This window comes from Anser anser, assembly GCF_964211835.1.
Source record: "Anser anser genome assembly, chromosome: 1".
Taxonomy (NCBI): Eukaryota; Metazoa; Chordata; class Aves; order Anseriformes; family Anatidae; genus Anser; species Anser anser.
In genome coordinates this window covers 112854328-112878412 of record NC_139720.1, presented here as the reverse complement: position 1 = coordinate 112878412, position 24085 = coordinate 112854328, and the positions used below count along the sequence as shown (strand labels likewise).

General features: G+C 38.7%; 1 protein-coding gene across 1 annotated transcript; it reads right to left on the bottom strand.

The window, feature by feature from the left end:
• On the bottom strand, positions 1-24085 carry IFNAR1 (interferon alpha and beta receptor subunit 1). Its single transcript, XM_083817837.1, has 11 exons — positions 23853-24085; positions 15596-15716; positions 13918-14111; positions 12261-12418; positions 11013-11160; positions 9936-10050; positions 8907-9109; positions 7577-7731; positions 6619-6772; positions 4203-4357; positions 1-1587 (listed from the first exon to the last, which is right to left on the bottom strand). Exons 1-11 carry the CDS (start codon positions 23935-23937, stop codon positions 1363-1365), a joined length of 1713 nt encoding a protein of 570 aa, XP_083673963.1. The 5' UTR covers positions 23938-24085; the 3' UTR covers positions 1-1362.

Below are 24085 nucleotides of genomic sequence, written 5' to 3'. Positions count from 1 at the left end.
TTTAAAGAAGTAAATGTGCAAAATTTATTATGTTCTTCAATGAACACAGTAACAAAGTTTATAAAATTAGATCACATTTGAAAATAAAAAAACATTTAAACATCAACAATTACATGTTAGACAACAAGCAACATAAAAACAATTTACTCTAAATCTATTTCTTCATAAGAAATGAACTATTTTGAAAATCATTTCAAAAGAAAAGTGGCATGCCAAGTGAAACAACATTGCAGCATCTTTTTATTTTGGTACAAGGAAATGTTTGTTGACAGAATGAGACCGAGTTGAAAAAACTTTGAATGACAAGCGTCCTCACCATGCTGTTAGAAGACATTTCCTAAATTCAGCTTGGATAATTCTAATTACAGAAATAAGTTCCTTTGTTAAAGGAGATTCACATTTGCAAATCCAATTCAATTAGAATTGTTTTATGCTTCTGGTTGTCTAGCCATGAGAGAGAAGAAAAAAGAATATTCTTCTTAATGTGCCTTATCATTAAAGCATTTTTCAAAGTATTATTTAAAGTATTCATTAGTTTCTTCCTGCAGTGTATATCTGGCTTGGACGCTTGTCATCCTAAATGCAGAACAATACAATTTCACTATACCTCTATTTACAAAGAGCTTCCACTGTGAAATTTTTCATTACAGTGGAGTAAGCCTCTTTCCTGACTCTTCCCCTCCCCAAACTTGCCCAGGTTACCAAGTGCTGTAGGAGAAGAGCACCCTGATGCAGGGACACAGCTTCACAAACACAAAAGCAGACATCCGAAGTATCTGATAGCCGTGGCCACGAAAGTTTACAAGGATGCTCAGAGGAGCTGCCTCACTGAGACTGTTTTCTCTGCATCCTTTGCTTTGGACCTGCTGAACCAAAAAAGCACTGCCCCCAAGGGGCTGGAAGAGAATATCACAGTTCTTACAATTGTATCTGGCATCAGTTTTCTTCTGCCTGTGTAAACACTGTAAGACTCAATACTGTAATTTAAGTATTCTTTCAAAGTACACACTGGCACTCAAAGCCTTCTTGTGGAACACAGTAGGCTTTCACTGAGGTTATTAGGTTCAAGTATATGAAGTGTACAGACTTGTTCCTCTTTATTCAGATGGTATTCTTTTTATCACAGGATGAATATTCAGTCAAAATGGTGTAAGATAACAGAAGTCAAATGTGTTTTAACTTCAGTCAGCTTGCTGCAGAGAAGGTGTGTAACTTTCCACTAACCCAGTGGAGATTTGGAAACGTCAGCACAAATATCCCAAAGCCATACTGTCTTCGTTAGTCCGAGACTTTCATAATAAAAAAAAGTTTAAGTGTTTATTATGCTGCCAGTCCCTCATTTGAATTTTATTTCCTTAAAAGTTATATTATTTCCTTTTCTAGCATTCCTTCTGACCCTTTGCTCCCTGAGGTATCATCATCATTAGAGTAATTCCCTGAATCTCGACTGCTCTGTTTAGAATGTTTGTAGTCTTTGAAATCAATTTGATTTACTTCTTCTATGATACTTTCAATGACATAACAACTTTCTATTGGTTCTTCTGCAGTGGGCATATACGGACTGCCAAAGAGCTGTCCTCCAAAACCCTGCAAAAAGAGAAAAGAGATGAATATTCATGCCTAACATCTAAATAATGACTCCATTTAACACCACAGTTGTACAAATCTAGTTTATCACATTCAATAGCATCATAAGGTTTTCTACCTATTACACACTGTTTCCCTAAGCTCACAAATGAAAAGTTACAATGAAGTTTAGCTGCATTTATATAATCAAATACTGAAGAATGATTACAGCATTTTAACCTCAGCTCTTTTGCTGTTTGCAGCTGTCAATCACCTATATAATTGCAATATTTCTTTGGACTCTAGCCTTATGAGGAAATAAAGGAAAACCCTAATTCAGAACATTTTCAAAGATCACGTGGTAGCATGTGGATGACAGACGTGTTCGCAAAGTATATGAGTGATTACTAGTTATTAAGCAAAGTTTGAATGAAAAAAGAGAAAGCAAGCTGCTGCAGCATGATACCAACCCTTATAGAGCTCTCAACAGCATATTGCTGTCTATCCTATGTGCCTTAAATCTAAAAAGCAGTTGTTTAAATCAAATCCACTAGGAAAGTTCTCAGTCAAATATGCATCATGTTAATCATGTTACCAGTATTCTACCAAACAAAAGAGCTAAAATGTTGCCTTACAAACTAATCAAATTCAGATTCGCCCTTGCAAATTATGAGACTAGTTTACAACTGTAACTTTACTCAGAAAGCTCTGTACACTACATACCCTAAGGGTGTCAGTGAGAAGGAGAAACACATTAGGAAGGTCACACACTGCTCAAGTCAACGTTTTGAGACACTGAAGAAAGCACAGTGATGAGCAGCTCTTGCTACATTTCAAAGCATACCCACATTGACACGTTCTGTTCATTCTAGAACGGGATCACTAAGTACTATGCCAAGCAAAGCCAGAAATTGCACAACAACTGCCTTTGTGACTTGAATCATCCCAGTTGCTAGGTCAGAGGATGGTAGAAGTGTTTGCGAAGACTGGACTTTCATTTTCATGTCCTGAATTTTGATGAACAGGCAATAATGACTGTTCTTTGACCACATGGCCTCTCAGATCATAAAAATACGTGGAAGAAGCGTCAGAAAAGCAATGTGGCTTTCACAGAATACACAAGGCTGGAAGGACACTCCCAACTCTTTCCAGCTTCTTGAGACAGGTATGGTTTCTGTTTGGTTTAGTGACGTTTCATGCAATTCTCTTCCATGAACACACCCATGACCCATATAACCATTCCTGTATCCACAAAAGCTTGTGATTAGGTGATCTGCAGGTCCCCCTGTCTGAAGATGTTTTTGTTTTGAACCTGGCTCCTATGAAATCTATCTGATGTCCTCTTTCAACGAAAGAGCCAGAAAATTATCTATCAACCCTTATTCATAGAATCTTAGAATGGTTTTGGTTGGAAGGGACCTTTAAAGATCATCTAGTTCACCCTTCCTGCCATGGGCAGGGACACCTCCCACCAGACCAGGCTGCCCAAAGCCCCATTCAGCCTGGCCTTGAACACCTCCAGGGATGAGGCATCCACCGCTTCTCTGGGCAGCCTGTGCCAGGGCCTCACCACCCTCATAAAAATTTCTCCCCAGTGTAAATCTATCCCCTCTCAGTTTAAAACCACTGCCCCTTGTCCTGTCACTACAAACCTTGGTAAAAAGTTCCCCCCTCACCCCCCCATCTTTCAATACATAAAGGGAGCTTATACAAAAGGCCATAAAAAGGTCTCCCTGGAGCCTTCTCTTCTCTGCACTAAACAACCCCAACTCTCTCAGCTCCTCTTCACAGGAGAGGTGCTCCAGCCCTCCCATCATTTCCAAGGCCCTCCTCTGGACCCACTCTAACAGGCCCATGTCCTTCTTGTACTGAAGCTCCAGACCCGGGTGCAGCACTCCAGGTGGGGTCTCAAGAGCAAAGCAGAGAGGATGAATCCCCTCCATCTGCTTGCTGGCCACACTTCTGTTTAAGCAGCCCAGGATATACCTGGCTTTCTGGGCTGCAAGTGCAAATTGCCAGCTCATACCCAGTTTTTCCATCCAGCTGTATCCCCCAAGTCCTTAGTCCTCCTTTGCAGGGCTGCTGTCAATCAATTCCCCTCTCCGGGGGACTCATGCTTTCCTTCCACGGAAGCCTTCAGAGAAACTACTGAGGTCTAACACAACGATGGAAAAAGACAATCCAGAAGCAACAAAAATCAAATGCTATGCAGCAAGAAAATAACAGCAAGCTCTTAATTGAAAGGAAGTGAGTAAGACAGAGTACTCATTTTATGCCATGCACCAACAGGGAGAAGGCTAAAAGGCTAGAGCATACTGCCCCAGATAACATGATGGGAAAACAATTCTGGTCTCAAATGGCAGGGCAAAAGTACATACACAGGGTAAATATGTGCACTGGAATAAAAAAAGGTTAGCAACATTTTTGCAGAAATAAAAAATTAAAATATTTGCTAATTACAGAATTCGAGAAATTGATACTTTTTTTCATTAGGAATACCTGCACTTTGTCGAAACCTGTATAATTAATCTATAAGACCATAGGATAACAAAGAAACACTTTTTCTATAATATTTTATACTATTTTTTCTAAAAGTACGTCTACTTAATGAATGAGAAAAATCAATCTTGTCTCACCTCTATGTTCAGAGGAGGCTTGCATGATGGAAAGAACACATACTTGATTTTATTATAGGCTTGATACAGGAAGAAAATGAACAGTACAGCCACAACCAAGACAGCAATCAGGGCAGTTACAAATGTTGCTAAAATGATCAGAGGTAACCTTTTATCTAAAAAGGTGAATGTGAAAAAAAAGGCAAAAACAAACATTCAGTCTAGGTATTCATGAACCACACAGATTAAAAACAGATGACCCCCCCCCAAATCCGCTACAGTATTTATCATCAAATTTCACATTCCTTCACTGCTATACCCAGGCATGACGATCATTAGGAAAACGATGTCATTCTGTATCTTACATAATTTTATTAAAAACACAGCCTAAGAGATTTATCAAACATAAGAACACGTGCATTTGCATACAGGATCAGAACCAAGATCCGATTATTCCCTCCCTCTTTGACAGCAGGACCGAAAGGCTGCGCAGACAGTTACCATGAAAGCACCTGGTGTATATAAATCTATTACCACCCTATTGTTTGTGTGCAGGTTCTACCCTCAAAGGATATAGTATGTAACTAACAGAGATACAGGAAGAAGACTTTCCATAGTTTATGGAAAGAGAACGGGCAATTAAAACTGTGAAGTTGGCCCATGTTTCCTTAGCTAAGAAATGATTAGACTGCCCAGACTTGCAGGGTCTTCAGGGGCACAAAAGCACTCAAATTGTTTCTTGGACAGGAAAGGAACTCCAATGCTAAGATTCAGATGACTACAGCCCAGCTAGTAGGGAGAAAAAGGATCTTCTAGCAAGCAGCTCATCCATTCCTCTTAGATGCTTACCTAGGAAGAAATCAATCCCAAGGATGTTCCAACTATTTTCTACACCAGTAGTCTAGACACTAGCTCAGCACAAGTTTTTATGCTGTCAGTATAGAAAGGTGAGATGAATTTCGCCTCAGTGCCCAAACACAGTCCTGTATTGCTGTGTCAACCCAGGAACTACAAAAAGCCTTCCAACAGACTAGACTCGGTTCTAAGACTTAAGGTTGGGACCTTGTGGAAGAAGTATACAAAGGCAGAATCCATCTTTTGATAGCAGAATATTCTTGCCAAAGAAACCCTTTACCTGAATTGACATATGCTAGTCAGTGTGTAAGTTAAAGAGTTTTGCAAGCTTCCTTCTCACTGTCTCTGTTCTACTTGGCAACACACTCTGGCTCAAACAAACTGAAGGGAGCTTGAACACACTAAAATAGCAGATACCAGGAGATGCTTTACAAATAATCTAGAAGAGACAATCAGTTCTTTTTAATCTCTTTTTCCAGTTAGTACAAGTGATATAAGGAAAAAAGAATTCCACGCTGCAATATAAGAACATATGGGAAATACAGGGCATGATCTGTGAGACTGTCTCTCTCAGTAGAGAGTCTCGAATGTACTGCTTAGTGCTAAATAGAATAATTATAAAAGAAGGGGGAAGAGTAATACCTAACCAGCAAAATAGTTACAGAATTTGCCTTGTGATGCTTGAAAAAGTAAGATTTAATTCTTCTTAGGCTTGATAAAGACAAAAAAAGAGTAATACCTAACCAGCAAAATAGTTACAGAATTTGCCTTGTGATGCTTGAAAAAGTAAGATTTAATTCTTCTTAGGCTTGATAAAGACAAAAAAAGAGGACTACATATACTAATAAATCATAGGAGCTTATGATGTGAGAAAGTAATAGCATGATTATTAAATTTTCTTAGCTTTAAGTCAGTTTGGGTATTTGTTAATTTTTCTAGTGTTACAGGCTCTTAATAGAAGATAACTAGTCAAATTAAATTCAACAGACTATCATACCCTAGTGTTCGGAGTGAGTGTAATCCATCTTCAAACCCCTTTTCATTTTGCACAAATGCTTTTACCTATGATGAGTCTGAGTGTCTTCATCTATAATTTGTCCCCTCATGATTTAGCACATTATTTTTTTTAAATTGAATTAATTCATAGAATAATTAAGACAATTTCAAGAATAAAATGTTCTAGAAAATGTAGTATTCAGTGATCTCCTGCACCTTTCTAAACATATTTAGGAAGTGACTGAAATTAAAGCTTGCCCATTAACAAGTCATTGTACAGAACTAAGTTTAATTTGCAATCGTTATAGTTATTCATCTGAGAATTTCTAAACTGAGGTATGTTGTGCAATAACAAACACAATTTTGTTCAGGTCAGACCGGAAACCATATTAGCATAGCTAATGCAAGAGAACACAGAGCAGTGGAGTGACAGACTGCTGATATGATCTCTGGTCTAATGGGTGCTAACTTGGTAAGGCCATTAAGTAAAATTGCAAGTATTTCCAAATTAACGAGATCTGCAAAGGCCTATGAACCTTTAACAATTTTGATTCCATGGGCATAACAAGTCCCAAACAATTCCTACCTTCAGGTGTTTTGATGCATTCCTCGTTGCTGAAGGGACTGCTTTTGTTGTAAGTTTCTGAAAATGCTTTTACTTTTACACAGTACTGTGTTGAAGGTGTTAGATCAGAAATTGTCGCTATTGTCTGTTTTATCTCTTTCACTTTCATTTTCTCCTGAAAAAGGAAATTTGGAAGAGTAAGACACACATAAACACTACAGGTGCCACACAAACAGAACAGATTTTTGGTCTCTGCTGAAGAAGTAATTCTGCAAGAAGTTGGACACCCTTCTGCATTTGGATTGAATAAAATAGAAGATACCAAAAAACTCTAAAGCAAGAACAGTCAGCAAACATTTATTGACAAAAGCAAACTATTTTTATCAGAGTGAAATTTTACAGCTTAGAAGTGATATGTTGTGTGCAAAATTTAAATTCTTCCAGCTGCGGTTTTTCTTCGCTTGTTCCACAAGTTTACAGATACATATTTACTGGTTACTGTAACAATGTTTTGCTATAAGAAACATTTAAAGAATATAGAAAGATGTATTAAAATGTGAGTTAAAAGCATGCAAGACTTCATCGTTTTATGATATGTATGGCAATAATACTGCAAATACAGTGAGAAAAGAATTTGAAGGATGGAAAGCTACATTAAGACAATACACAAATCATACTGAAAGACACCTCTATTAGAAAACGAGCGATCTGGCAGCTTTATAAAACTCAGTGTAATTCTATGGAATCATTGCATGTGTGGCTACAAGAATTAAGAAAAAGATGAAAATCTCCTCAATTTGTAATAAAAGTAGTCTTAGCTAATTTTTTAAAGAATCTTTCAGAAAAACAAACTGTTTGTATGATTGATACACTGTACATGTACCTTTTCTGAAAATAAGCTTCTTGAGAAGAACTTAAATGTAGTATTTACGTCATAACAAATCTCATACGCTGTTTGAAGTATTCAACGAGTTCATACCTCATTATCTGATGAATTCTTCCGATACATAATCTGGTAAGATAAGTAATAATGCTCCGTCATGATTTCATTTTCAGATCCTCCTGGAGGAGAAATCCGGACATGTAGCAAAACATCACTGACATCCACTTTTACAGCAGGAGGGCCAATTTCATCTTAAGACAAAAAAAAAGTCAAAACTGAGACAGAGTACAAATAAAAATATTGACTGAAATATTGCAATTTAGATCTCTGACTTTTAAAAAAAACGTATATTTAAAAATCTGACTTGACTAACAGCTTCATTTAGAATCAGGTCCTGTGAAATATTTCAATTATTTTCTCTTTGCACATTCATATTTTGTTTCGGAAAGTTTCAGTGGCATGAAATAAGCAGACAATGGGATTCACTCTGTGCTAAAAAAAGTGGAACTACTGAATGCTTCTTAATTCGATCAGGACATGGGCCCTCTTTTTCACATATACCCTCTTCCACTTACTTTGAGTTAAAATTGAGAAGCTTTTAAGTTTTTGGTTTCATTTGTATAATTGTCACTATTATTTAATTACAAAAAGCTTTGAGAAGGGTAAGCTGACCTATGGAATAGCTATTGATTCCATCTTTAATATGGAAGGAAATGGAATATTACATTCTACATGTTAAACATTTTTTGACCTTGATAATTGATAACTTTTTGTGAAGTCAAATATTTTCGTAAGCTCACGTTTCTTGCAAACCCAAAATATGCAAAACAAGTTACAAATGCTACAATTTCACTTTGGAAAGCATTACATATTTTGACTTGGATGTTACAATGATTTAAGACATCGCTTTTTCATTAAGTTCTTCAGAGTTGAACCTCAGTTTTTGTGTAATACTGCTTCAGCACAAAATTCAGGAGGGCAGGGACAGAGAGCAAGGAGGAGATGAGGGCAGATGCACAAGGAAACAGAGGCGCTTGTTTCCAACCTTATCTGTCTTTGAGACCAATTCTTGGTATCTCAGAAAAATAACACCGATGGCAAAAGTCAGATAAGGAATATTGGTAGTATAATCTCACAAGATGATTAATGCAATAGACAATGAGATTATAAAATGCCATACAGTGCTTCGAGTTTCACTTTCGTAAGATAAGTGATATGATTTTAAGTATAGGGAAAAAAACAGCTGTGCTGAGTAGAGAAGACCAAGGAAAAACTCCAGTGTAACTTGCAGAGGCCAGGGCTCCCAGCAGAGTTTCTGGAGGGGAACTATGTATTCAGTTTCATTAATCCAGGAAGTTTCTTTGTGCAAATACCAGCATTAAGTTCAAGTTGGTTAAGAAATGAAAATAAAAAAACATCTCCTTACTTATTCTTAGAGGATCTATTATTACTTCATTAGACAAGCATGACTTATTATATTGACTCATGGCCTGCACACGGAGGTAATAAAATCCAGAAGTAGTGGTGATGATAGACGTGAAATTGCATTTTGTGTTTGTGATGTTTTCACATCTCGGTACATTGAGCCACTTCTCAGAGTAATCATCATGAAGTTTCTTTAGATAACCACTGCAAGAGATATTATAATGTTTTTATAGGGGGTCCACAAATTCCAAAGCAGCACATTCACATTTAGAATACTACAAACAAAAAATTAAGAGGTCTATTCTTCCAAATAGAAACTATATATTTTCCATTTATTACTGAAACAATGAAGCCAACTGGATCAGGAAATACAAACCAGTGCCTTAATCAATCCTCACTAGAAAAAAAAATGCATTTGATTTTAAAGTTTTAAAAATTCAAACTAAGATCTTTCAAATAGCTCTATTAAGTGGATTATCTTTTATGTCATGCTAAGGGAATTCCAAAAGAATGCTACTTTTTATGAGGTATCTCTCACCATTTAGATGCTGGTCACAATATTTGTGCTACAACTAGACATAAAAATATAGATTTAAAAGCATAACACTTTTCTTTTTAATGTTGGAATCTGACCAGAAATAATCAAATATGTTGACAATTGAAACCTTGAAAAACAGCATTTTGCTCACTACTTCAAGTTATCTAATTTCTTCAAATGTAAAGACACAAAGAAATGCAAACCTCGTATTTTATAAAAATGCTACTTAGCATGTATATAGTCCATTCCATGAAGTATTTAACACCCTTAAAATAAGTCTAGTATTCTGAAGTTCTACAATATGATGTTATTAGCAATCCTTTCAAAGCCACGCTATGTCCAGACGATGTATCCAATGTTACACTGAATACGTTAAGCCATGTTTGTGAAGTATTTCAATTTAGCTTCCAGTAAGTGTTTGCAAAATACAATAGCTTACATTTAGAACTACATAATCAGTTTATACAGAGATACAGAAATTGTTTAACTCACATGAGATACTGTACGGTATAGTTCACATGTTGTTTATACGGATTATTCCAATGCAGATGAAATTTCATGTTCAAAGCAAAAACTTTCAGATTTGCTGGACAAAATAAGTCATTTACTGCGTCAAATGGAAAAAGAAAAAAGAAGGAAATCCAGAGTTACTAAAAAGCTTTACAGCAATTTCTCACTGAGTGGTCAGTTGTTCAGCAATTTCACACTGGGCAGTTATCACATAAATGATGGCACACATACAGTAAGTTAGAAAAAAAATCAAAGTTGCCTGTTTTCATTATAAAGATAGCAAATTAATACACTGTATATATCACAGAATTTAAATCTTTAATATTACAAGCATCAGTTAAAAAGCAGTGTAGGTAAAATTAAGTACAGATGCATTGAGATTAGTGGAAATAAACTGGTCCGGCAATGACTTGCCTAGAAAACTGTGTAAAATACATACAAGTAAGCATGAAGTAGTTTTGATGTACCATCCAATCTAGCATTTGACTTTCTCAATTCCCACACTATATTTTCCCCTAAAATAAATATTTAAAAATACTTAGACACTTGAACAACATAAAAAAGAATTTAAATTTAGACATGTAAAACAAGACATTAGTTGCAAGCAAATCGCCACTTAGCCATTCTTCAGAATCTGCAAGAATAAAGTCACCAAGGCTTACATGAAAGACGTTTTCTTAAGCTTGGCTCAAGTTTGTGTGTGTACATTTACTGCCAAATACACAAAAGTCTTTTGTTCTGCCTACGCACACTTCCTTCTGATTCAAAGTCAAATCCAAAAATATCCAGTTTTCCAATATAGAGAAAGTAGTTTTTGCAGTCCAAATTAACGGACAGAATTTGCCTCAATGAAAACCTTTTTGTACTATTAAAATTATCATATTGACAGGTGACACATTATATTGATTTAAAACAAAAAATCTAAATTGTCAGGACTGCTTTTATACCAAAAGAAGTGGGAACTTGGCATCTCTGTGCATTTCTATTGTGTTAAAACAATATACTTTCCAAAAGTTTAAATAAATAATCAATTTAAAATTAAACAGTTTCATGTTTTACCTTTACGGGTAGTTTTCACACAACGAATGGGACTAAATAAGCCTTCCTGAGAGTACAAAGGAAGAGTTGCTTGAACTTTTAAACAATAGGTTGTCTCTGGTGCAAGATCACTGATTGTGTCCGTAGGAAAAATACTTTGACTTCTGACCTGTAAGAAGGAATTGTGAACAAAAATATGAACAGCACTTTCCAGATAAGCTGATTTTTAAAGTATCTTTTCCCCCAGGTTTCAGCCCATTTATATAATATACCCCCCAAAAAAAAAAGGCTAAAATAGGGAACAAAGGATAATACATGGGCTGATTAGTGCTAAAGGGAAGTTTCAAACTTAGCCATGAGACTGAGATACTCCTTTACACATGAAACCGGGTGTCCAGTTGCAGGGTTGCAGCACTGCTGTACATAAAGCAGAACTTACCACACATTTGGATGCATACTCCGAAGATAAAACAGTGCATTTGCATTTCTCAATTCATTAATCAAACCTGTCCCCCTCTCCCTACTGCTCTCTCCCTGCTTAGCTGACCAGACTTCTCAGTGAAGAATTTTTGCATGCAGCTTGCACTTAAGGCTTTTTCCCCCACTTTGATGTGTAATGACTACGTCTTCCAAATGAACATAAATCTCTCTTCAGTTCCTGGCCTAATCTAGCTGGCAACCATTCCCCTAAAAGGATAAAAAGAAAGATTGTTTCCACCTTGGTCCAGAAAATGCTATATCTGCTGTGCAAGATTAAGTCTTGGAAGTTAATTTACAATTCTAAGACCTCAAAAGAATCCTTAAACTCTCCCGACATACAATAAGAAAACAAAGAACTTCATGACACAGAACTGCACTATGACAGTTAGTCAAGCTCTCCCCTCCCATATCTACACCTCATTGTAAATGCTTCTTCCCACTACCCTGAACTCTTTCCGTTCCCTGTTCCTCTTAGTTGATGGTAGCTGCTGCTCCAACTTATCTGAGATGGTTTCACTTGGTTCCTCATGCATTAGGCTCCAGCACTTAACAGAAATACAGAACTTGTATCACAAAATATCCAACACAGTCCTCTAGTTGAAAAAAACACACAAAACAACCAACCAAAAAAAAGAAACCTCAACTTCCAAACTGCATAGCAACAGTTATACTGAGTTACAGAATTAAACACAGTTACATAGTTATACAGTTCGATTTTAGAACATTAAGCAATTAAAGTACATCTTTGGCAGTTGAGATCAAAATGCAAAAATCAAAATGTAATCATACCTCTGCATCTGATGAATTTTCCCAGATAACTAGATTATATTTAAAACTCAACTGAGATATCCACATTTTTCGGACCTGATTTGCTTCTGGAGAAGAAACTTGAATTTTAATGACACCATTTACGGACTGCAAATGTATTTCTGGGGGACCAATCTGAGCTGCAAATATTAAAAGAAAAAGAAGTCAGCAAGAATGTTTAAAGAAAAACTACCCAGAAAGTAACCTACATTAATAAACCCACAGTAACTGCATATAGGACCCTATTTTGGTTTGGACAGGTATACTCTTTGCTGGGTAAAAAAATGGGTGGATGGCTGGGCCCAGAGAGCAGTGGTGAATGGAGTTTAATGACAGGTCCTGCACTTTGGCCACAACAACCCCACGCAACGTTACAGGGTTGGGGCAGAGTTGCTGGAAATCTGTGCAGAGGGAAAGGATCTGGGAGTGCTGATTGATGCTCACCTGAACATGAGTCTGCAGTGTGCCCAGGTGGCCAAGAAGGCCAAGGGCATCCTGACTTGCATCAGGAATAGTGTAACCAGCAGGACCATGGAGGTGATTGTCCCCCTGTACTTGGCTCTGATGAGGCTGCACCTTGAGTGCTGTGTTCAGTTTTGGGCCCCTCACTACAAGAAGGACATCGAGGCCCTGGAACATGTCCAGAGAGGGGCTATGAAGCTGGTGAGGGGCCTGGAACACAAGTTCTACGAGAAGCAGGGCTGAGGGAACTGGGGTTGTTTAGTCTGGAGAAGAGAAGGCTCAGGGGAGACCTTATTGCTCTCTACAACTACCTGAAAAGAAGGTGTGGGGAGCTGGGGGTCTGCCTCTTCTCACAGATAACTAGTGATAGGACTAGAGGGAATGGCCTCAAGTTGCGCCAGGGGAGGTTCAGTATGGAAATTAGGAGAAATTATTTCTCATAAAAAGAGTGGTTAGGCACTGGAACAAGTCGCCCAGGGAAGTGGAGGAGTCACCATCCCTGGAGGCATTTAAGAAAAGGTTGCATGTGGTACTTAGGGACATAGTTTATTGGGTAATATTGGTGGTAGGTGGATGGTTGGACTAGATGATCTTAGAGGTCTTTTCCAACCTTAATGATGCTGTGAAAGTCACAGTACTTGCCTATAGGTTGAAAGTTTTACTACTTCTCAGACAGTAAACTCACAGAAATTCAACCAAACTACCACTGTCACTTGGTTCTAACAGTGAGGTTAAAATGCAATATTACTAATGAACATTTTCCAGAATCTGTAATGAAAATCAGTGATATATTTAAAATAAGAAAAGCAAGAAACCTAGCTCAACCAATCCAACAGAGGGAAGGCAACTGTATCATACTATATCATAATGAAAAATCAGAAGGTCGTTAGAAGACTTCCAGAAAAGTCTACTACATGGAGATTTTTTTTTTTTTATTAAGTCTAGAAAAGCAGCAACAGAAAACTCTGTCATAAGAACAGCATCACTTTCAATACTTTTTCCTTTCCAGAAAGGAAAGAATAACAGCATTCTATCACCTGCAAATACCCTGTATTACTTTAAGGTTGAGAAAGTCACTAGTTCACGTTATGAGCAATGGAAACCACATGTATTTTTCCACAGTAAAGTGCCAAAGGACATTTAACTAAAAACGTTGCAGTAAATACGGAGCTCATACCTATAAAATATGGAATCATTTCAAAAACACTAGACCAGGGTGACTTGTCTTCCTTTCGTTCAGCCCTTACACGCACAAGATGCGTATCATAGTATTCAGTTATTGCTGAAGAAAAGTCACATTCTGTGTCAGTGACATTTTGACACCCAGGCAACTCCTTCCATTCCGTTTCACTTGTCTTAAGATCACCAAACCTGCAAGGTGAGTAAAAAAAAAGAAATCACACACACAAAAACAATTTACAATACAATCTAAGTCTTCAGTATTTTCCTTTTCTTCTTAATGCCAGTAAGTGTCATGTTGCTTAGCATTTAACACCAATTACACTGGTGTTAGTGATATCTGTTTCATCAGCCTTGAGTTTATATTACCATTTAATCCATTAACCTAATCTATTACTTTATTAGTTTAACCTTATTACCCAAGGGTATCAGAATTTGTAGGCTGGTAGTTAACATTTGCTTTATTCACTGCGTAAACACAGCGTCTAGAACAGTATCAAAGAATTGTCAAAATCCAAAATTAGATCCTTAATACATTACCCTAGTTCGGTAAGGATTTTATAAAATCATCGGAAGAAATTTAAAAGTCCTAATGGCAATAAATGCTTAAGAAAGCATAAAAGAACCAAAGAAAATAATTCTAACATTAGCAAGGGATGTAGATTAGGGGAAAAAGAAAAAGCAGAAAAATAGTTTGACAATAAATGCTGGAAAACAAGCTTTCCAGAAGCTTTATTTCTTGCAAGCTAACAGACAGCAATACCTGTTTTAACAAACAAGCATTTCCTACAAGAATTAAAAATATTCTGACCAAAAAAAAAGAGGCAGAGACTTGAACTAGTAATTGTTTGTCCTCAACGCTCACCTTTCAGACCACTTATGCTTTAAAATAAATCTGTACTTTCAATGTAACTGTTTGTCATTTACATATTGAATGACAGGTTTTGTTTTTTTTTTTTAATCCACAAAATTATACCTTAAGAATTCCTAAAATAAAGAACTTCTTCAGCGATTTTATCTTGGAAGTGTTTTTAAATATTTACTTGTCAGTATAATATGTTTGGTATTTTGTAATACATGTCTATGCATAAGTATTGGTATATGAAAAGAAAAAGAGAAAACAAAAACCACAAAGAAAACCAAGTTAACATTTAAGAACAAAAATTAATTTGTTTTATCTGGTCATTAAAATTTGCAGATGAGAAATCTAGATTCATGAATACATTGACAGATTATTCAAGATCCTACACTGAAAATTCTCTTGAGTTCTGTGCACGTATGTGTGTCTTTCGACACAATCTAGCTCAAATAAAAAAAAAAACACAAAACAAAGCAGAGTCAAGAAATCTAAAAACTACACTTCCAAGTGTACCAGTTTATCTTCTCTAAGAATCGTTGAGGTACTGAGAATTATTACGAAGTGTGGTCTGCATTTATAAAACATCCCTACCAGTGAACAATCTAATTTTATGTATAAGATAGAAACACGAAGGACAATACTAGGATTCTGCTTCATTTCAAGACTTAATCTTCCTGCTTGTACTTTCTGAATTTCAAAGTCCTAGAAGTTTTAAATGGCAGCACCAAGAAGCATAGTCATAAATCAATGAATTAATTTGCTCTTCTACCCAAATAAGCATCAGATACTTCTGGCTCTGAATAAAGCTACTACTTACCACTGATACTCTGCTGAAAATGTCACATTGGTATCATTCCCCGTGTAGTTCCACCTTAGAGTGAAATTTGTGTTTACAACATAGACCTGAATATCCTGAGGACTCTTCAGATCAGTTTGGCCTATAAGAAAATAACAAACCTATATAAGGACTGGGATAAATATTTTTTTTTACATAAATTGAGGACCCACTTTTGTTAAAAAAAAGTAGAGAGTTATGAAATATCAATAAACATTTCACTAAGTTAAAAAAAACAAACCAAAACAAAAACCCACCACAACATGCTACGCAAACGGCACTTCAACATCTAGCCCAGGAGTTGTGCATCGAGTAGCTTCTTTGCTTATCTGACCACACAAGCTCTCTCCTCCCTGCTTAAAGTTCTCCGCCCACTTCCCTTTTAAGAGCATGTACAGATGTAGCATTCAGCGCCTGTAGTTCACGGCCACAGGCTGGTTGTACGCAGCCGGAATGCCTTTAAACCAGCATTTTGTTGGCTGGATCCAACATCTGGATCTCAGCTGCAAACTGCTAGGGATTAACCCGCCGCTGTCAGCTCACAGCTGCGGAACAGGTAGAGCTTACCAGCCTTGTTTTATGTCACGCGTTACCGTCGCAAATTCGATGTACAGCCTCGAACGTAAATCCCATTCAGGATCTTGTACCTCACTTAAGGTAATCGTGTCTTTCCTCTTGAACAAGTAACAGCACATAAAACAGCTTAAGGAGGGCAGGGGTCAAGTCCCAGGACGCGTGTACGAATGACCAAAACATCAAGGGAAAGAGCAGGCCATGGGAAGAGAAGACCTGCCTTCTGAAAGGCAGATTGCCAACAAGAGGGAAGGATGCATGCTAGAACCACCCGCAGGATAGCTCTCTCCTTGTTTTTTTTCCCACCTTTCAAAAAAAATAATATTAAAAAAGTCCTGTTTCCTAACTGCCTTATAGTTACCATTAACTTTGAGATATGCAGAGTATCCCTAGGTGTTCCCCTTAGCACACAATTCAGCTATTGGAGCACAGACCAGTAATAATGCTACAGGGGAAGGAATTACTCTGGTATTTATGCAAATTGAACATTATCTGGCTACTTTTAAGGTACATTTTACTTTGACACCAGTCCATGGCACTACTTCAGAACAGTGACGCCACAAAGTTATAATAGGGACAACATTTGGTCTGAAAGTTTTCTAGTAATACTATCCTAAACCAGACTCTGGCTTACAGAGCAGAAGAGAGCAGGGTGGGAAAAAAAATATCATTCATACACTCAATGCCTGTGTAAATAATTATTGGTAAATTATTTTAATAAACGGTATGAGAGAAAAACATCTTCTGAGAGCATAATTTAACTGCTGAGGTTTGAACAGCTTCCAATAGCAGACACAAAGCAAGTTTTTGTAGTTCTCCAGCAACATGCGCGCCAGGTTTAAGAGCCTGCCACAGTAGTGCTAAACAGAAGGCTTTACAACAGGAGACTCCCGAGGCAGATGCTTTACATGGAGCAACACAGAGCCTTGACAAACTGTAAAAGGCAGCGTTAAGTAACATAACATTAGTTGAGACCCACCGTGCACCTCTAGAGCTCCAACACCGGTAAAAAAAATATATGTTATGATGCATTACGATAATTAGTTTCATTTTCCAATCCTTATCTTACATGTTGTACGCAGCTTTACAGTAAGAATTATTAAAACTTTTCCATTGGGGTCAGTGAGGAAAAAGGAAGTCTGGTAGCAGAAACAGAATTGTTACAAGATTCTTGTTCTGAACAGCTACACTACTGCCCCAAGTTTTTTTAAAAAAAGCTGATGTCAGACTTCAACACTTTAAGCTAAGCCAGCTTTTTCTAAAGCTGGTAAATACCACAGCAAATAATCATATCCTGTCTCGGGATACAAACAGCACTGCAGAAGTACAGCTCTGGGTTCTGACATTTGCTGTTGCTTTTCCAAATGAATTTGTAAAACTTCATGGCACTTGGTATGAATTCAAGTGCTCAAATTAAAATTGGGAAACGTCACGAAATATAGATTTCAGCTAATTATTAAAACCAATGTTTCAGAAGGTTTTTTTTTTGTCCCCTCCCACCCACTGAACCTCCTCCGAAAGGCTTCAGTCAGACGGCATTTACGAAGATGTTCGAGGACTTTTCCATCCCAGGCATACCCAAGAAAAGGAGCCAACACTATGACTCTGAAAACCACATGAAACGTTATAGCCATCAATATACTACTTAACTATTCTTGTAAAACCATCAGTAAGAAAACTGTGTGCTTCTTTCCCCCCCCAAACCTTTAATTTTAACTACTAATTGGGGGGGGCACAGTGGAAGACAGAAGGGAACAGTTGTTGGAAACTACTGCTTACAGTTCAGTGGGGTCATGCCTGCACCCACACGCTTTGCCTTCATATAAATCTAAGTAGTATTTTTTCTACTCTATCTAAACATGAAACATAACGACATCACACACATTCAACAGTTTTGCAGAAGCTTAAAATCTCCCCGTCAGCTGGGCTAAAATGTATCAAAATCATCTCTTTCAATAGCAGCGAAATGGATAAGGAAGCTCACTGAGAAGAGGATGTTAACTTATGAATACAATTTTTTTCCCCCCCATTGGTTTTATTGTAAGATAAAGTTCAAATACTTTTCCAAACACAACACGGACTGTTTTTGAAGTATCAGGTGACGTGGGAAAGCATAAAGCTTTTTGGGAAACGAACTAATAGGTAGGTTGGCACACAAAAGGTGCCAAGCTACCAGCAACACTTCCCCTGTTCGGTGTGGGAATTGATGCTTTCTGAAGCCTATCTGGACAAGCAAATTTCTCCGGAGAAGTAAATTACTCTGAACTCTGCTGCAACCCTTTTTGACGGTCGGACAGTGAATTCAGAAGGTCTTTATCCCCCAACAATTTCAGTAACAGGCCCAGAAGGTTGTCACGAGTCTCAGATGTGACTGCCTCTTTTCTCTGAGAACTTCCTCTTGCCAGTTTGAACACCGTGGTCTCCAGCCTGATGTTCACCCTTTCGCAATCCTCCTTACAAACTGCTGGAACCAGGCATCCAGAGCTGTCTTCGGTGGCACACGACAGCCTTTATAGGCTGTTAATAAACAGAAACATGCTATTCAGAGATACCACCCGCAAAATTACTTTGAACTCTGTAATACATTTTCAGGTAACTTGTATCAGCTTCCCAAAGAAAATCTCGCAGCTTTGATTTTTAAGAAAGCTGTTCAGTGTTATGTTCAACACCGCTGCACAAGCGTAGCATTTGTGGTCAGCGCTCAGCAGTTGCCAAAAAGGGCAAAAGAGGGTGAAAAGGACAACCCCAGGTATGGAATAGCTCTGTCCTGGGAGGAATCGGACTGATTCTTCAGCCTGAGGGAAGGACAGGACAGAGCTACAGACACCAGAGGAGCAGCAGGGGCGGGATGCGAGCGGCAAAAGACTCAGCCGTCTCTGCAACACGAAGCTGGAAAGCACCAGCACAAGCAACGCCGCGCTACTCAAGAGAATGAAACTGCCGCTTCATTGAACACTCGGCTGCGGAATCCCCTCCCTCAGTGCTGTCAACACCAAACTCTTGCCTGGTTTGTGAGCTGAGTCAAACAGAAAGTCTCGGCGCTGCAGACTGCTGTAAGGTTATGCTGTCAGCTGTCGCCCTGTGTTTGCTTTTGTGTTGTTTCCTCCTCCACTGCTAGCTGCTGCTGCAGACAAACGCTGGACTAGATGACCTTCTGGCTTCATCTGATGTGAAGCAAAGTGGGGAAAAAAAAAGCTAAAACCCCACAACACCTTTTGTAGATCTACCTTGAGCATGATTAGGTACTTTTCTCCTTGCCCTGACTGGAAAAACAGATTGTTGCTTTATAAAGACCTCCCAGTCCTCACAAAGGATCTTGATAACTCAAAGAACCCTTACGAAAATATCAAATTTAATAACTAAAATAACTATTTATTGAAGGTTCCATGTCCCAATTATTCTGCTTTCATTTGTTCACTTCATCTTCTGTTGCATGTAAAAGGAGGGATACAATCAGAGATCTAACTTTAAATTTATACTCTGAGGAATCTGTTTGGTTGACATTTATTAAAAGGTAACGATCGTCGATTCCCGTTTTAACAGTTCCTAGTCATTCCTTCATCCGATACAAGCACAGGAACTGAGCTGGAAGAAACCTTGCAAGATCACCTACGGCTCACACTGGAGAAAGCTGGTGGCTGTTCTGTGTACATCAGAGGTTTATGTAGAGAAGTCTCGTGGCTGCCACCACTGCATCACCTCTTTTTACAGGCCTCCGATCTCCTGAAATGTTTCCCTATACCTACCATTAGAGAAAGCTTTCTGTGAATTGGGAGTAAAGAACTCCCAAATCAGATTTCGTAGTAGTTTCTGTTGGAGATCTCAATCTTTACAGACCAGATCCAAGTTTCTGTATAGCAAGGATGTTTGCTTAGCTGTCTTTTATAGTCCTGCAAAACCAGGAGTGTAACGCCGATCTCCTCTAAGCACATCTAGCTCATGTCCATGGATACTAAAGCACACTATTCTTTTATAATCTTATATCTCTTTATTCTTTCTAAGCATCAGACTCTTATGTATTTGAAAACTAGGTTAAACATGAATGACAAGTAGAAACCTAAATGACAGCTACAGTTTTCATTTTTCTTTTTAGGTCAAATTTCCTAGCTTTCTGAATGACTTTCATTCTTCTCTTCTGCATTCTCTCCAAATGGTTGTGCTCCCCTGGAACACCGTAATTCAGAAAGTCACAATACTCTGGCAGAGATTTATAAATGGAGCCTAACTTACAAGAAACATGACCTAACCTTTCCATTCTAATTGACACGACTCTGCCCCAACACTTCTTGGGTTTTCTCCAGTACAGCAATTAAACTTTCAGACAAAAGCTCAAGGCACCGTAACACCACAGATATTTAATTAAATTTTTTTTTGGGGGGTGGGGGGGTGGGGCTGTAGAACTGATATAACTGATATTTAGACCATAATTTGTCACCTTCTACTTGCCTAAGAACAAAGCGCCGGCACAAGTCCCTTCTCGGTGCCAGCAGGCCTTTTTCTGGGACATTTCTCCAACTTGTTGGGACATTTCTCAGTTCCACTCCGGCTGTTTCAAATAATTGCAAGCTTCTCCCACTCAGTTAAAGGCAGTTTTAATAGGTTTATGCTGTTCTATCACAGACTGCTAGCAAGCATCCATGTAACGCATCTTTCCCTCTTGACAGCAAACTGTAATGTGATTTAACAAGGTGGAAAATCATACTGTAGTAGTTTAACATACATTACTTTCTCCAGTATGCTTATGAGATTAATACACAACATAGATTCAAAAGCAATGCTGAGCCAAAATGACATGCAATCAGAACTCCTTTACCCACACACCTTTCATTTTAAAATAGAAATTCAGGTTGATTTAACATTTGTTCTCGATAACACGGACATGGATAGTTGCTCTACACCCATCCTTTCGCATAGTAACTCCTACTTCCAGTGTTTTGTGTTTGCTTACCTAAATCAATCACCTACATCCCAATAAACAATAAACCAAGAATGCAGGAGTAAGCTTGGTAATATTTCATTCCCAGAGAAGTTTCATGGTTTTGCAAGAAACCAGATATGCAAAGCAACATTTATTCCAGCATTACTGGGGCTCATCTGCCTCAGCTGACTGATTCAATAACAAAGACAAAAAGCACGCACCGCTGCCTAAACTTCCAGTTCCTTATCAACCAAACCACTTTAAATTCCCATCTCAGGGACAAGAAATCAAAAAAGAAGCATCAAAAAAATACCCTTTAAAATCTACTAATCAGTTTTCCATTCATTTTAATCTTCTGGTGTTTCCCATGAATAATCCATTTGAATACAGTAAATACTTCCTTCTAGCTCATAGCTGATACAGACGAAGAGAGAGAATTTGTTGAAGATGGCAAAACTCACAATCCACTGCTGTGATTTACAGATACTCCCATGGAGAGATTTACAATGTCAACAAATATAGGTTTTTGCTGCCTGAGGAAAAAGCAGCTATCTTATAAACTTACTGTGAACCTTTAAAACAGTTTCAAAACTAAAACTAAAAGTTGTCAGATGAAAAGTTATTTAAAATAATACACCATTTCACTCAAAGTGAAGTGTTTTTTTCTTGGTCTCCTATTTGAATTACAAAGAGAAGTACAGCCTGAAAGTATATATATGATTACATGTCCTACTTCATGACTGTTACAATGCTGTATTCTAGCGGGCTTCATAACAGAGGAGATAAGAGATGATTTATTTTTCCTCTGAAAAAAACAAACCTGTTTAAGATGTAAAAATCATATCAAGCTTGTACTTAAACTGAAGTCTTTGAATAACTTCCTCAAGTCCAACAGTCTGGCAAAGATTCGGTATCTGGGACCAGGATTTAGTTTTAGGGACAAAATCGCTTTTGGCATCAGTATGTTTTATTCAAATTTATCCCAACGGATGCGATGTACATAAGAAATAGTTAAAGACTAAGAAATTGATTAGCAAACAAAAAAACGGAAAAGCTGTTTTCTGCTTTCTCACTAGAGGAAGAGATGAAAAGATTGCCTTATTTTAAAATAGCCTTGACATGTAGTTGCTTGAGACAAAATTTCTCAATGGCGATTCTTCCACTGCCTAGTAAACAAATTTTAGAGTCGTGAAGAAAAATGTTCAATTATCTTTCTTATACACATTTAAATTTAATTGAAATACACAGGCAAAATATTTTTTGATTCCAAATGGCACTTGATAGAAGACACTGAAAAAAAAAATAACCCTTTTCCACGTAGAATACCCTTATCTGTAAAGAATTTAACATGAATGCATATTACAACTGTACCAGCTCACACAGGCTCATGTGAAGCATGAAGTTACGATAAGCCAAAAGGATTTCTAAGATTTCTGTAACCCACGTGTTTTCGATATCTAGCATAATTTAAATAGTAGGAGTCACAGAAAAGCTCAGGTTATACTGATAGAAGCAGGGCCTAGACAAGACCGTCTAACACTAATGTAGATAGTGAGCAACTAATCAGAATCAAACTCGGCATAACAAATCAAAAGCAAGATTTAAGTTCACCTCTAAAATCAAGATTCGTGGCTGATTTATTTTACTAGTAATTAAAATACATTTAAAATTAATTCACGGTTCTTCACATAAAGCATAACAACACTCTGGTATTGAGGACAACATTGCAAGACATTAGACTGCCAAGAAAACAAGATAAGAAAGCAAAAAAAAAAAAAAGCTTATAGCACAACTGCCTATCACCCTTCCCCTGCCATATTTTAATAAACTAAAATAAACATTAGTGCCTGACCACCCTCTCGGTGAAGAACCTTTTCTTAATACCCGACCTGAACCTCCCCTGACGAAAAGCCATTCAGCAAGAGAAAAAAAACAGTCTATTAGGTAGAAATGATGGAAAATTTAGCTCAGCCTTTCAGCACAGGAAGGAAAGAAGGCCTATTTTGTGTGACAATGAAAAAACATGTAAAGCCACAACCAAACACATGGCAGGGACGACACAGCTGTTACTGGGCCCACAGGCAGAAAGGTGCCGTGGAGACCCAGGGCTGTCGCGGGAGCTTTTAGGAGGGGGACCGCTGGTTTTGACAGGGCAGAAGGGGACAGGTCACCGTAGCAGAACAACTGCTTCTAAACCTACAAGCGGTATAAGGCACGTTAACTATTTCCTATGAAGCGTGTGGGTTAATCCAAGCAGCTGATGGTATCACACCGCTTCCAGTTCTGGGCTGGAATCTGGGGGTGATGCCCAAAGAACAGAGCTACAAATCCAACGAGCGAAAGAAAGCAAACAGAAGAGGTCTCGGAGCTGCTTTTCTGCTCAGGCCCTACCACGAACGCACAGTGTGGACCCCAAAAAACAGCCTCTGGTTTTCTGGGTATGCCAAACCCGAGGAATACAGCCTTACACGGGGCACAGCGCTCAGGCGGCGCCCTGTAACACACCCGTACTTCAAACTACCGCAGCCCATTCCCTCTCCACCGCACTTCACAACGCCCAGCACCGGGGCAGGAAGGCAAACACCTGCCACATACAACGCCCCTCTCTCGAAAGAGCTTCTCCCGCTGCCCAAACACCCCCCGCCACCGCGTCCCCCCGCCCGCCCCGGTCGCCACCTAGCCCGGCGGCGGCGGAGCCCCCCTCTCATGGCGGCCGCCGCCCCCCTCACGGCGGCGGCCGGGGCTCACCTGCGCAGCGGCGGGGGGCCGCGGCCAGCAGGCAGCACCACAGCGGCAGCAGCAGCGCCAGAGCCCGGCGGCCGGCTCCGTCCATCCCGCTCCGTTACCGGAAGGCTCTGGGGCCCGCGCATGCGGGCATAACGGGGCGGAGAGGGGCGGAGAGGAAGTCAGCGGCCGCTGTTGGCTCTCGGCCGGCGTTTGGGAGAAGGCTGGGCGGGCCCTGGCTCTTGGTTGGGTGCTGC